Source organism: Mesoplodon mirus (genome assembly GCF_964341445.2).
Source record: "Mesoplodon mirus genome assembly, chromosome: 11".
NCBI classification, from domain to species: Eukaryota; Metazoa; Chordata; class Mammalia; order Artiodactyla; family Ziphiidae; genus Mesoplodon; species Mesoplodon mirus.
Genome location: NC_138987.1, coordinates 76,090,347 through 76,104,122, shown reverse-complemented (window position 1 = coordinate 76,104,122; position 13,776 = coordinate 76,090,347). Strand labels below are relative to the sequence as shown.

Genomic DNA, 13,776 nt, shown 5'->3' with positions numbered 1-13,776 from the left:
CATTCAGATTCAACAGAGAAATTAAAACCTTTACAGACAAGCAAAATCTAAGAGAATTCAGCACCACCAAACCAGCTTTACAACAAATGCTAAAGGAACTTCTCTAGGCAAGAAACACAACAGAAGGAAAAGACCTACAATAACAAACCCAAAACAATTAAGAAAATGGTAATAGGAACATACATATCGATAATTACCTTAAATGTAAATGGATTAAATGCTCCAACCAAAAGACATAGACTGGCTAAATGAATACGAAAACAAGACATATATATGCTGTCTACAAGAGACCCACTTCAGACCTAGCGACACATACAGACTGAAAGTGAGGGGATGGAAAAACATATTCCATGCAAATGGAAAAAGAAAGCTGGAGTAGCAATTCTTATATCAGGCAAAATAGACTTTAAAATAAAGACTATTACAAGAGACAAAGAAGGACACTACATAATGATTAAGGGATCAATCCAAGAAGAAGATACGACAATTGTAAATATTTATGCATCCAACATAGGAGCACCTCAATACATAAGGCAAATTGCTAATAGCCATAAAAGAGGAAATCGACAGTAACACAATAATAGTAGGGGATTTAACACCCCAATTTCACTGGTGCACAGATCATCCAAAATGAAAATAATTAAGGAAACACAAGCTTTAAATTATACATTAAACAAGATGAACTTAATTGATGTTTATAGGACATTCCATCCAAAAGCAACAAAATACACTTTCCTCTCAAGTGCTCATGAAACATTCTCCAGGATAGATCATATCTTGGGTCACAAATGAAGCCTTGGTAAATTTAAGAAAATTGAAAATCATATCAAGTATCTTTTCCGACCACAATGCTATGAGACTAGATGTCAATTACAGGAAGAAAACTGTAAAAAATTCAAACACATGGAGGCTAAATACTGTGCTACTAAGTAACCAAGAGATCACTGAAGAAATAAAAGAGGAAATCAAAAAATACCTAGAAACAAATGACAATGAAAACATGATGGCTGAAAACCTATGGAATGCAGCAAAAGCAGTTCTAAGACGGAAGTTTATAGCAATACAGGTCTATCTCAAGAAACAAGAAGAATCTCAAATAAACAACCTAACCTTACACCTAAAGCAATTAGAAAAAGAAGAATGAAAAACTCCCAAAGTTAGCAGAAGGAAAGAAATCATAAAGATCAGATCAGAAATAAATGAAAAAGCAATGCAGGAAATGATAGCAAAGATCAATAAAACTAAAAGCTGGTTCTTTGAGAAGATAAACAAAAATGATAAACCATTAGCCAGACTCATCAAAAAAAAAAAAGACTCAAAAAAGAAGACTCAAATCAACAGAATTAGAAATGGAAAAGGAGAAGTAACAACTGAGACTGCAAAAATACAAAGGATCATGAGAGATTACTAAAAGCAACTATGTGACAATAAAATGGACAACCTGGAAGAAATGGACAAATTCTTAGAAAAGCACAACCTTCCAAGACTGAACCAGGAAGAAATAGAAAATATAAACAGACCAATCACAAGCACTGAAATTGAAACTGTGATAAAAAATCTTCCAACAAACAAAAGTCCAGGACCAGATGGCTTCACAGGCTAATTCTATCAAACTTTTTGAGAAGTGCTAACACCTAGCCTTCTCAAACTCTTCCAAAACATACCAGAGGGAGGAACACTCCCAAACTCATTCTACGAGGCCACTATCACCCTGATATGAAAACCAGACAAAGATGTTACAAAAAAAGAAAACTACAGGCCCATATCACTGATGAACACAGATGCAAAAATCCTCAACAAAATACTAGCAAACAGAATCCAACAGCACATTAAAAGGATCATGTGGGGTTTATCCCAGGAATGCAAGGATTCTTCAATATACAAAGACCAATTGATGTGATACACTACATTAACAAACTGAAGGATAAAAACAATATGATAATCTCATAGATGCAGAAAAAGCTTTTTACACTCATTTATGATAAAAACCCTCCAGAAACTAGGCACAGAGGGAACTTACCTCAACATAATAAAGGCCATGTATGACAAACCCACAGCCAACATCATTCTCAATGGTGAAAAAATGAAACCATTTCCACTAAGATCAGGTACAAGACAAAGTTGCCCACTGTCACCACTATTATTGCAACATAGTTTTGGAAGTTTTAGCCACAGCAGTCAGAGAAGAAAAGGAAATAAAAGGAATCCAAATCGGAAAAGAAGAAAAACTGTCACTGTTTGCAGATGATATGATACTATATAGAGAGACTCCTAAAGATGCTACCAGAAAACTACTAGAACTAATCAATAAATTTGGTAAAGTAGCAGGATACAAAATTAATGCACAGAAATCTCTTGCATTCCTATACACTAATGATGAAAAATCTGAAAGAGAAATTAAGGACACACTCCCATTTACCATTGCAACAAAAGGAATAAAATGCCTAGGAATAAACCTACCTAAGGACACAAAAGACCTGTATGCAGAAAACTGTAAGACACTGATGAAAGAAATTAAAGATGATACAAACAGATGGAGAGATATACCATGTTCTTCAGTTGGAATAATAAACATTGTGAAAATGACTCTACTACCCAAAACAATCTACAGATTCAATGCAATCCCTATCAAACTACCAATGTCATTTTTCACAGAAGCAGAACAAAAAACTTCACAGTTTGTATGGAAACATAAAAGACCCCAAATAGCCAAAGCAATCTTGAGAAAGAAAAACAGACCTGGAGGAATCAGGCTCCCTGACTTCAGACTGTACTACAAAACTACAGTAATCAAGACAGTTTGGTACTGGCACCAAAACAGAAATATGGATCAGTGAAACAGGGTAGAAACCCCAGAGATAAACCCACACACATATGGTCACCTTATCTTTGATAAAGAAGGCAAGAATATACAATGGAGAAGAGACAGCCTCTTCAATAAGTGGTGCTGGGAAGACTGGACAGCTACATGTAAAAGAATGAAATTAGAACACTCCCTAACACTGTATACTAAAATAAACTCAAATGGATTAAAGACCTAAATGTAAGGCGAGACACTATAAAACTCTTAGAGGAAAACATAGGGAAAACACTCTACGACATGAATCACAGCAAGATCCTTTTTCACCCACCTCCTAGAGAAATGGAAATAAAAACAAAAATATACAAATGGGTCCTAATGAAACTTCAAAGCTTTTGCACAGCAAAGGCAACCATAAACAAGGCAAAAAGACAACCCTCAGAATGGCAGAAAATATTTGCAAATGAAGCAACTGACAAAGGATTAATCTCCAAAATATACAAGCAGCTCAAGCAGCTCAATATCAAAAGAATGAAAAACCCAATCCATAAATGGGCAGAAGACTTAAATAGACATTTCTCCAAAGAAGATATACAGATTGCCAACAAACACATGAAAGGATGTTCAACATCACTAATCGTTAGAGAAATGAAAATCAAAACTATGAGGTGTGACATCACACCGGTCAGAATGGCTGTCATCAAAAAATCTACAAACAATAAATGCTGGAGAGGGAGTGGAGAAAAGGGAACCCTCTTGCGCTGTTGTTGGGAATGTAAATTGATACAGGCACTATGGAGAACAGTATGAAGGTTCCTTAAAATACTAAAAATAGAACTACCATATGACACAGCAATCCCACTACTGGGCATATACCCTGAGAAAACCATCATTCAAAAAGAGACATGTACCACAGTGTTCATTGCAGCACTATTTACAATAGCCAGGACATGGAAGCAGCCTAAGTATCCAACGACAGATGAATGGATAAAGAAGATGTGGCACATATATGCAATGGAATATTACTCAGCCATAAAAAGAAACAAAATTGAGTTATTTGTATTGAGGTGGATGGACCTAGAGTCTGTCATACAGAGTGAAGTAAGTCAGAAAGAGAAAAACAAATACCGTATGCTAACCCATATATATGGAATCTTAAAAAAAAAAAAAAAAGGTTCTGAAGAACCTAGGGGCAGGACAGGAATAAAGACGCAGATGTAGGGAATGGACTTGAGGACATGGAGAGGGGGAAGGGTAAGCTGAGACGAAGTGAGAGAGTGGCATGGACATATATACACTACCAAATGTAAAATAGATAGCTAGTGGGAAGCAGCCGCATAGCACAGGGAGATCAGCTGGGTGCTTTGTGACCACCTAGAGGGGTGGGATAAGGAGGGTGGGAGGGAGACGCAAGGTGGGGGGGATATGGGGATATATGTTTTCGTATAGCTGATTCACTTTGTTATATGGCAGCAACTAAGACAACAATGTTAAGCAATTATACTCCAATAAAGATGTTAAAAAAAAAAAAGAAAAGGTATTTCTTTGGAAACCTAACCTGAGATTATAATTTAAACATTGCTATCAAAATTCAGGAAGCACTGAATTGGTGCATTTTTATGACAGGGAAACATTCTACTTTTTATGGTACTGAAATTTGCCAAGGCTAAGTGGTCTTTGGAATCAAATTTAAATAGTTTTCCTGTCACAGTGAATTTTAAACACCGGTGGAGTTCCTGACGGACATAAAGGACAATTCAGGTTTCTTCTCTTTCTTTGACTCCTTTTCTACATGTTCTAATTGTCTATTCTTTTTAGATTAAGACCTATTCATACCTAGTATGCAAATTTATTTTATTAAGAATTAAGTTGGGGCTTCCCTGGTGGCGCAGTGGTTGAGAGTCTGCCTGCCGATGCAGGGGACACGGGTTCGTGCCCCGGTCTGAGAAGATCCCACATGCTGCGCAGTGGCTGGGCCCGTGAGCCATGGCCGTTGAGCCTGTGCGTCCGGAGCCTGTGCTCCGCAACGGGAGAAGCCACAACAGTGAGAGGCCCACATACTGCAAAAAAAAAAAAAAAAAAAAAAAAAAAAAGAATTAAGTTGATAAGTCCATTTCCTGATATGCAGATGGATGTTACTGTGTCTTATCTGAATGTATAATACATAGTCCCCCATACTGTATCTTGAGTGTTGCCCCCCTGCCCTGACATTAAGCAATTCCTAAGCAGGTGCAAGTGAGCCAGAGCTTTAGGCCACCAGTGAGTGTCAAGTCTCTGCCCCCGTGGTTCTCTATGTATGGTCCCTGAAGTGCAGTCCCAGACCAGCAGTGTCAGCGTCACCTGGGAGCTTGTTAGAAGTGCAGATTCTGGGGTTGTACCACAGATTGGTTGAATTTAACTCCTGGGATGGGACCAGGCAGTGTGTGTTTTAAAATGCCATCCAGATGATCTGGTATGTGAGAACCACTGCATCTGGACACACTGAGGAGGGGTTTGGAGAGGCTACTTTCAACTGAGCGTGATGTCTATAGCCCATTACTTCATTGTGATTGTAAACAATGCTCCGAAATAACATAAAACTTGACTTCCTTAGGAAATTTATGAGTAGTATTTATTCACTCTGCACTAAGATCAATGAACTATGCTAAAATGGAAAGTATTAAGTGTCACAAAAAGCATTTGAGATCATTTAAAATGACGTTTTAACATCTTAAGCCTGTGAATCCTGAATCTGTAACCTCTTTGGTCCAGAGCATGGACCCAGTTCAAGTGGAAACAAACTGTTTTCATGTTGGCTTTTTTAGAGCATTACTAATCGTTAAGGAATTAGTCAGTTTATAAACTGTCCTATTCCCAAATGTATTTCTAGTGCATTTGTTGCTTCCATGGGCCTCCGTTGTTGTTTATTTTCTCTCCATCCTCATAAAGTTGGTCTCATGAAAAGCACTGCAGCAGCCCTCCTCTGGGGAGGTGTGGCATATTATGCATGAGGTTGTCTTTGAGCAGTTAAGGTCTAAGAAGGCCCTGAAGTAAGCAGTGCACCATCAGAGCTCCCGGCTAACCTGTGGGTCTCCAAGCTGTGAGAGGCTTTAGAGCCAGGAGTGAGATTTTATCACATAAACTTTTAAAGAGTAAAGCCAAATATTTTCTTATCAAACCAAAGTAGACTAATTATCAGTATGTGTGAAATCATGTCCACTGATCAAGGTAAGTAGTTTCATTTTCTGGTGTATCTTTCTCGTTTTTGTTTTGTTTTTTTCACCCGGTTTCTGTGGGTCAATTTATAACAGCATGCTGAGGGACATGAAAGTTGCAGAGTTTGGTTTTAAGTTAAGAATAAGGTTCACATTATTTTTCAACTTTAATGTTAAAATATGTACTGCATTCATGGTTTCTGCCTCTTCCAGGAGGCTGCTTCTGGGTTTAGCGAAATACAAATTTAATAGTTCTGTTTCTCTGACTCATTCTTACTAACATTAGAAGTTTGAAAAGTTAGTCACTGACGGGAGAATACAGACAAAGAAAGCAAAAGTTTTTTCTTCCATTTCTGGTGTGAACAAAGCTAAGAAGTGTTTACCACTAATCCTTTTCTATTATTACTGCGTGGAATACTGTTCTGTTCAAGCAAACACACACACACATCCCCACCATCCCAGTCTTCTTGTTTCAGCAAAGTTCAGAAGAGTGAATATTACTTGTTTTTCAATATAAAATAACATCATAGAGACAGGCATGGATTTTTTGTTGTTGTTGTTAGTGGTATTAAGACACCGTTTTTTTCCTCCAATATTCTAGAGAGTATATTAATGAGAAGTTGATTCTTTCAAAGAGGCATGAAATACTGTGTGGTAGAAATGTAATCATGTGACAGGAAATTTCTGCTAAAAATATTTTTTAAAACTGAAATGGGTTCATTTTGTGATGCTATTTTCCCATTGTTTGTGCATGGATATTAACCTTCCTGAGGAATGTCTACCCTGCTGTCTACACTGTTAATTAAATAAAATGAACTGATCCTTAGAACAGGCGAGTCTTCATAGTTACCAAGATTCTCTTCCTTGTGGTGTCACTGTTTCCTTCTTTTTGCCTGGGGGGCAGTGGAGGGGGTGACGGGAGTTGCACTGAGCTTGGAAGCCCAGGGGCGGGGCCCGTCACAGTACTGCAGCTGGGAAGCTGAGGCTCCTTCCCGCAGCTAGGCAGCCTTGACTGGCTCTGTTCCCAGGTTCCAGTAGTTGCTAGAGATTGAGTAGCCCAGCCCATGTCTGCCTTGGCTCCCTCCATTATCCAGGAAAAAACCTCAGTTTCTTTGCAGGGGTTCTAAGTTCAAGGTTTGTGTGATCTCCCCAAGGTTTGTGTGTTGTGTGGTTTACCATCACACTCTAAATATGAAACTTTTTCAAAAAGCTGCAAAAGGGATGAACTCACTCTCCGTTAGTGAGTTCTTTCTTTCCCTAGAACAACTTCTGTCCCTTCTCATTCCACCTTTAAATAGTTAGGGATGATTGGAGAGAAGTAGTATTCCTTCCTGAAAGGCAGCCTCAAATGGAGAGAGAAGGGCTACTCGAATTTTCTGCTCTAATGGACAACTCCCTATAGTGAGTGGCCACTACAATAATGTAGGCTTTAGAAGTTCCTTTTACGGTTTTTAAACTGAAAAGACAGTAATGTAGCCCTTCCTGCCCACACTACTGGGTTAGTTTATTGCTATTAAGTTGTCCAAGAAAATTTGTAAATATGTGCATTTAGTGTACATGTTATTTGTAAACATTTTCTTTTTTTATGACTTGAAGAAACTTTCCTTTTTAAAACTTATGCTTGGGGCTTCCCTGGTGGCGCAGTGGTTGAGAGTCCGCCTGCCAATGCAGGGGACACGGGTTCGTGCCCCAGTCTGGGAAGATCCCACATGCCGTGGAGCGGCTGAGCCCGTGAGCCATGGCCGCTGAGCCTGCGCGTCCGGAGCCTGTGCTCCGCAATGGGAGAGGCCACAACAGCTAGAAGCCCACGTACTGAAAAAACAAACAAACAAACAAACAAAAACTTATGCTTGTAGACGAACACTTAAAAATTGAAGAGAAAAGTGGAATGTGAGGAATGACTCAGTGGGAAGTATTCTTCAGTCTTTGCAGGGATGATAACGTGGTCTTCATTTGATATTCATCCAAACTATAGGTAAATTAAATTGTAATTCAAGATTAAGATTTAAACTTGAACAGTTTTCCTTAGACACTGGAATATACCATTCATTCAAAAAATAAAAAGGCCTTTTCCTAGGTGCTTATAGGCTTATCCATCCCTACCACCTTTCTGATCTACCCTCTGGTAGTCATCTTTACTCTCTGTGCTATTTCTTATATATAAAATAGGAAGCTAATTTTTATTGGTCTGAAATATATTTTTAAAGGTCTTTACCCTCATTTAAGTGTGTTCTCAAACTTATTTCCTCCCACCGTCCCTGTTAAGCCCTGTTTAGATCAGATCTTTCTAAGGGTTTTTCCTCTACTAGTTGACCCAGGGTCTGTAGTTGGTCGGTCATATATTGAACCAGACCGAAGGAAAGTGCCTCTGAGAAGAAAAATAATGTTAGTCATGGAAGCTGGTCATTCTACATAATGGTTATATTAAAACTTGGCCTGGAGAAAACCTCTCTTTCTCCTCTTAAAAAAACCACTAAGCCATTGTAGCCTGGTCGTCTCCATGTCATAATGTAGCAACAGTTATTTCTTATGCTCCGACTAAAAACCTTAGTCTTCCTGAATCTTTTTTCTCTTACCAGTCTGCCAATCCAATCTGTCAATCAGTCCTGCTTTGAAAGATATCAAACTAACCATGTCTTAATGCCTCCATTGCTACTACCCTGGTTCAGTTCACACTCAACTTCTCCTTGGATTATTCCAGTACCTTCCTATCCACCTTTGGCCTCTTGAAGTCTGTTCTCCACCCAGCAGCCTGAGTGCTCCTTTAAAAATGGAAAACAGAAATTGTCTCTCCTCTGTTCAGAACCTTTCAGTGGATTCCCATCTCTCTCAGAGGAAAAGCCTGTGTCCTCTCGGTGACGTGCAAGGCCCTGCCTGTCCTGATGCCAGCCTCTACCCTGTTAACTCTCTGACCTCAATGTGTTCCCTGCTCATTCTGATCTGTCCGTGAAGTCTGAGAGGCCAAGTTGATCCCAATTATAAAGAACTGAGACAAAGTTTTGGGGGTGGGCTGGGCATGGGTAATGAAAATGCAGCCTGTGGAGGGCTCCATAATTGGTTTTGTATTACGGGGTTCTGTTGAGAGAGGAAGTAGATGGGAGACGTTTCGGAGTGGGAGACCAAGAAATTTGGGGAATAGTTTGCATGGAGAAAATTGTGGCACGATGAAGAGAAAACATTTAAGATATTTTGTTCTGGTCTAAGGGTATACTCCCTTCCTTTTTTGTTTTTCTTTTTTTTCCCTCCTGTGTTTAAGACATTTAATTCTTTGAAACTCTCCTGTTATGAGGATGATAGGAAAAGAAAGGACGCAGAATAAAATGTAACAATCTAGAAATGTTTCCTCTTTAACAGTTCTTGTAAAACTTGATTTGAAAGGGTAGGAAGCCAGTAAAAGCAGTGACTGCATGACAGATGTCGTAGTATTAGTATAGGTACAAAATGCGTGTTTGGAGAACAGAAAAAGAGGAGCAACTGACTGTTTATTTGACTCAAGGAAATTTCCTCAAAAAGGTGACATTGGAACTAGATTAATGTGTTTAAAGATACCCTATTGAGCTAAGGGAACCAACATATGCAAAAACATACAGGCATGAAAAGAGTATAATGTGTTACAGGAACCGCAAAGATCAGAATGTGGCTAGAGCATTAGGGGTGCATGGCTGTGAGAAGATAGATATGAAGCATTTACAGGCTTATGTCTGATGGTAAAGGGTCCTGTATGGAAATTAGAGTTTTTCCTACGGATCTTGCAGTCCCATTAAAGGATTTTAAGCAAGGGAGTAATAAGATTGGTTTCAGTGAATAAAACAAACTTTTTCTTTGTAGGAGCAGTCATGTTAGACATAACTAAACATGAGTTATATAATGCAGTTTTAAAATTCAGAATTAGAAATATGGTTATATTTGATAAATTGAATTATTTTTCTTCCTAATTTCCTTCCTCTGTCAGCCAAAAAATATATATAGGAAATAAACGATAAGCTAGATCAGTATTTGCTTTTTAAGTTTTGCATGACTTGAAACAATCCCCTACACTGTTAGAAGCTAAACACAAATGCTATTGTGCTCCTGGTCTAGAAATGTAGCCAGGAGAAAAATATGAGGCCTGCTGGTCTGATTACACAGCAGCGAGTAAGGAAAGCAAATATCTATGTAAGCTGTTAAATATTAAATTTTAGTAAAATGAGATTTATATTAATGTTTGTCTTAAAAGAGTATCAAAATAAAAAGGAGAGTTGGGATAGATCAGAGATTGTCACCAAGCCCTTTTTCTAAAACCACCTACCTTGTCAGATTTTTTAAAAACTACCAATAATCAAGGTCTGCATCTACCTGTGACCTGTGCCTAAGCAATGAGACTAGAGCAGTAAAAATTTCTCTAATTTATGAGGAACTTAAGTAACTTTCTCATGGTCATAAAGTAAATAAATAATCATGTCAAAATTTTGACCTTTCAACCTCTAGTTTTCCTAATCCACCCTGTTTTCTCCTGGTGCGGGGGAAGGGGGGAATGCACTTCCCAGATAAACATAGCCTTCCTTCCCAGGCCTGGCTGATCCCGGCCTTGGACTACAGTGATAGGATTGGTGCATTTGAAATAGCAGTTCAGGTTGAAGGACTGGCTGGCCCTAAGGAGATTTTCCTACTTTGTAGAGTTCATTTTATCCATTACTACCATGAAGCCAAATTAGGTTTGAAAAATGAATGAACAGTGTCAATAACTGCAAAACAAAGTGGGCTGAGAAGCAGAAGTCAGCCAGTAATTTTAAGTAGGCAACGTGAAGTAGGCAGGAGCTCATAGAACTTAAGTTTATAGAGAGCGTTAAGCTAGAATGTTTTGGCCATTGGGAACCAGGTTTAGAGAAATCAAGTTCAGAAAAATAAACCAGAAAAGCAGATACAAAATTAGTGAAAATCGAGCTAGGTCAGGAAGGATTTGCTTATGAAAAGGGTGTATTTTTCCCTTTGTGAAGAGAAATAGTAGTCCATTCTTGGTTGCTGTGATTGACATTATGAAAAACAATTCTATTTGGTTTTAACAACATCCTTGTCAAACCTTATGAAACATTTTGGCCAGTTTGATTTTCTTCTTCTCTCTGGACCTGCAGATAAATTTACTGTGAATAAATGGAAAATAGTTTGGCAGTGGGTAAAAGGAAGAGGAAAAGCCAAGATTCTGGTTAATTTATAAACCAGACATCTTGAATAAATGAGTTGGCTATAGCTGTTAGGAGAAAAACTAACTTTTGCCCTTCAAGTTCATTTCTTACATCTGTTTTTATTTCTTTCGGAGTTTATAAAGTCAATAAACTTTTTAATTTTATTGTTTTCAGAAGTCTTTTCTTTCAAAGCAAAGCTTGCCATACTCTCCATCGGCCAGAAATAATCTCTCTTTTGAATTCTCATGGTTCCTAATTAGTAGCTTTTCATATAAACCAGGGGATGTCTATTTTTTTTTCAGTAGTAGATTCTAAAATCAGATAATCTTTATCAACCAGATGTTGAAGAGGGCCTCACGCTCAGCATATAATTATTGGCTATGACTTAAACAGGAGTCAATTGATGCTGCAACCCTAAATCATTTCTATTAAAATTTCAGAGTCTTCATGGAATCCCCATTTTATGATATAAGTTCGGTGGAACTTTAGTTTAACAGCTTAAAATTATGAAATCTATTTTATACAGCTTCTACTGAAAATACTAATTTGATCCAAGCCTGTTACCAGGATACCAGGAATGGTGGTTCTCAATCTCAACTGCACATTGGAATCCCCTGGGAAGCTTTAAAACACACTGATACCTGGGTCCCACTCCCTAGAGATAGTGATTTCATTGGCTTGGGTTTCAGCCCAGGTATTTATAGTTTTCTTTTTTAAAGCTCCACAGGTGATTCATGGTTGAGCAGCACTGACCCAGAAGCATGACCTGTTGGCTTATTTGTTCACATGCAATAGATAGTTGGGGAAGAGAATTCTTGTGAAAAATGTTTGGAAGACAAAAGAATCACTAGGATGCTAGGCATGTGGGATTTAGACCAATAACAAACTAAAGATTACACCCCATAACATTGTTAATTTACCAAATACATCCCAGAATCATCTGTAACCCCAGCTGTGCTAGATCAATTGTGCTATGATGCTGCCAGTGAGTTCCCTGAAACCTAGAGGGTTTTCCTTGCCCAAGGTCACATTGCTAGCTGGGGACAGAACCAAGATTGATTCTGGATAATTAAAGTACAAATGTATTATAACATAGTGCTATAATAATAGTGTGATAACATTGTATCATTTATAGTACTAATCCATGGTTTGTTGCCTTGATTATTTAGGTCAGGGTCTGCAAATCTTTTCTGTAAAGGGCCAGATGATAAATATTTTAGGCTCTGTGGGCCGTATGATTTCTGTTGTAACTACTTAACTGCCAACCTAGCGAAAAACATCATGTGCAGTATGTACAAGAAAGAATGTGGCTGTATTCCAATAAAACTTCATTAACAAAAATAAGTGGTAGACCAGATTTGGCCTGTGAACTGTGGATTGTAGATCTCTGAGGGACTCACAGGCTGTAGTTTGCAGTTCCCTGATTGAAGGGCATTTTAATCTTCCTACTTGAAAGCAGGTTGAAGGTCTTACTGATCCTATACAGTGCCTGACACTGATTCTGTTAACTGATTCTTGCAAGGTGCTAAATATTTTTCTTCATTTCCTTCATTTTAATTGAAGTATAGTTGAAGTACAATATTATATGTTATAGGTTTACAATATAGTGATTTGCAGTTTTTAAAGATTATACTCCATTTACAGTTATAAGATATTGGCTATATTCCCCATATTGTACAATATAGCAAGGTGCTAAATAAATGATTACTGAATTAATGCATACATGCCACTCTTAACTTTTTTTCTTTTATCTCCAGCCTACTCTCATAACCAGTCTTTGGGTAGGAGAAAAGTTGGCACATACTCCATCCAGCTATGAAGAAGAAACGCACTTTAGTTCTTTGAGGTTTGTGGCAGGTTGTAATTGCTGGGTTTAGTAGTTTTTTTTTTTTTGGTACACAGGCCTCTCACTGTTGTGACCTCTCCCGGTGTGGAGCACAGGCTCCGGACGCACAGGCTCAGCGGCCATGGCTCACAGGCCCAGCCGCTCCGCGGCATGTGAGATCTTCCCGGACTGGGACATGAACCCGTGTCCCCTGCATGGGCAGGCGGACTCTCAACCACTGCGCCACCAGGGAAGCCCAGTAGAATTTTTGAAAGGAATAGAGACCTGATTCCCTGAGGACATTTATTATTATCCTAATTTCTTAGAGTAGATTCTAAGACTTTATTTAAAAACTCAAAATATTTCTTAAACTTGGTTTTGTGACAACTAGCGGGTCATAAACAATTTAAAGAGTATGTTTAGTTTCTCAAAACAATTCAATTCATTTGGATTTAAGATCACTACAGTGTATCTGGTGAGTGGAGTCTTTGGCCAAGCAGAGCAAATACTGATGAGTCCTCACAGCCCCAGAAATACTGGAAATACAGCCCCAGATCATGAGCTCATTTCCAGTGCAAAATACAAACAAGCCTGACAACAGGGCCATCAGTTGTAGTGGAAAGAGCACTGACCTTGGAATCAAAAACCTGGTGTGACTCTTGGATTTACCACTATTTACCAACCTTACTTTCTTCAACTATAATATGCAGATATCTGTCCTACCTACCTTTTATGGATGCTGAAGGTGAAATATGGTATGACATGTGAAAGTGCCTCATGGGGTCTTTCTGACCG

General features: G+C 38.4%; 1 protein-coding gene across 3 annotated transcripts in view; it reads left to right on the top strand.

Moving 5' to 3' along the window:
- Nucleotides 1–13,776, top strand: part of FGD4 (FYVE, RhoGEF and PH domain containing 4) — a 211,163-nt gene that overhangs the window by 106,157 nt on the left and 91,230 nt on the right. Inside the window, exon 1 of one of the 3 annotated variants that reach the window (XM_082636477.1) lies at nt 5,850–6,007. The exons of the other annotated variants lie outside the window; for them this stretch is intronic. Within the exon in view, the coding sequence (XP_082492603.1) occupies nt 5,980–6,007 (28 nt within the window). The 5' untranslated portion in view covers nt 5,850–5,979. Of the gene's footprint in view, nt 1–5,849; nt 6,008–13,776 lie in introns of those variants that run through there. 3 annotated transcript variants of the gene reach the window in all.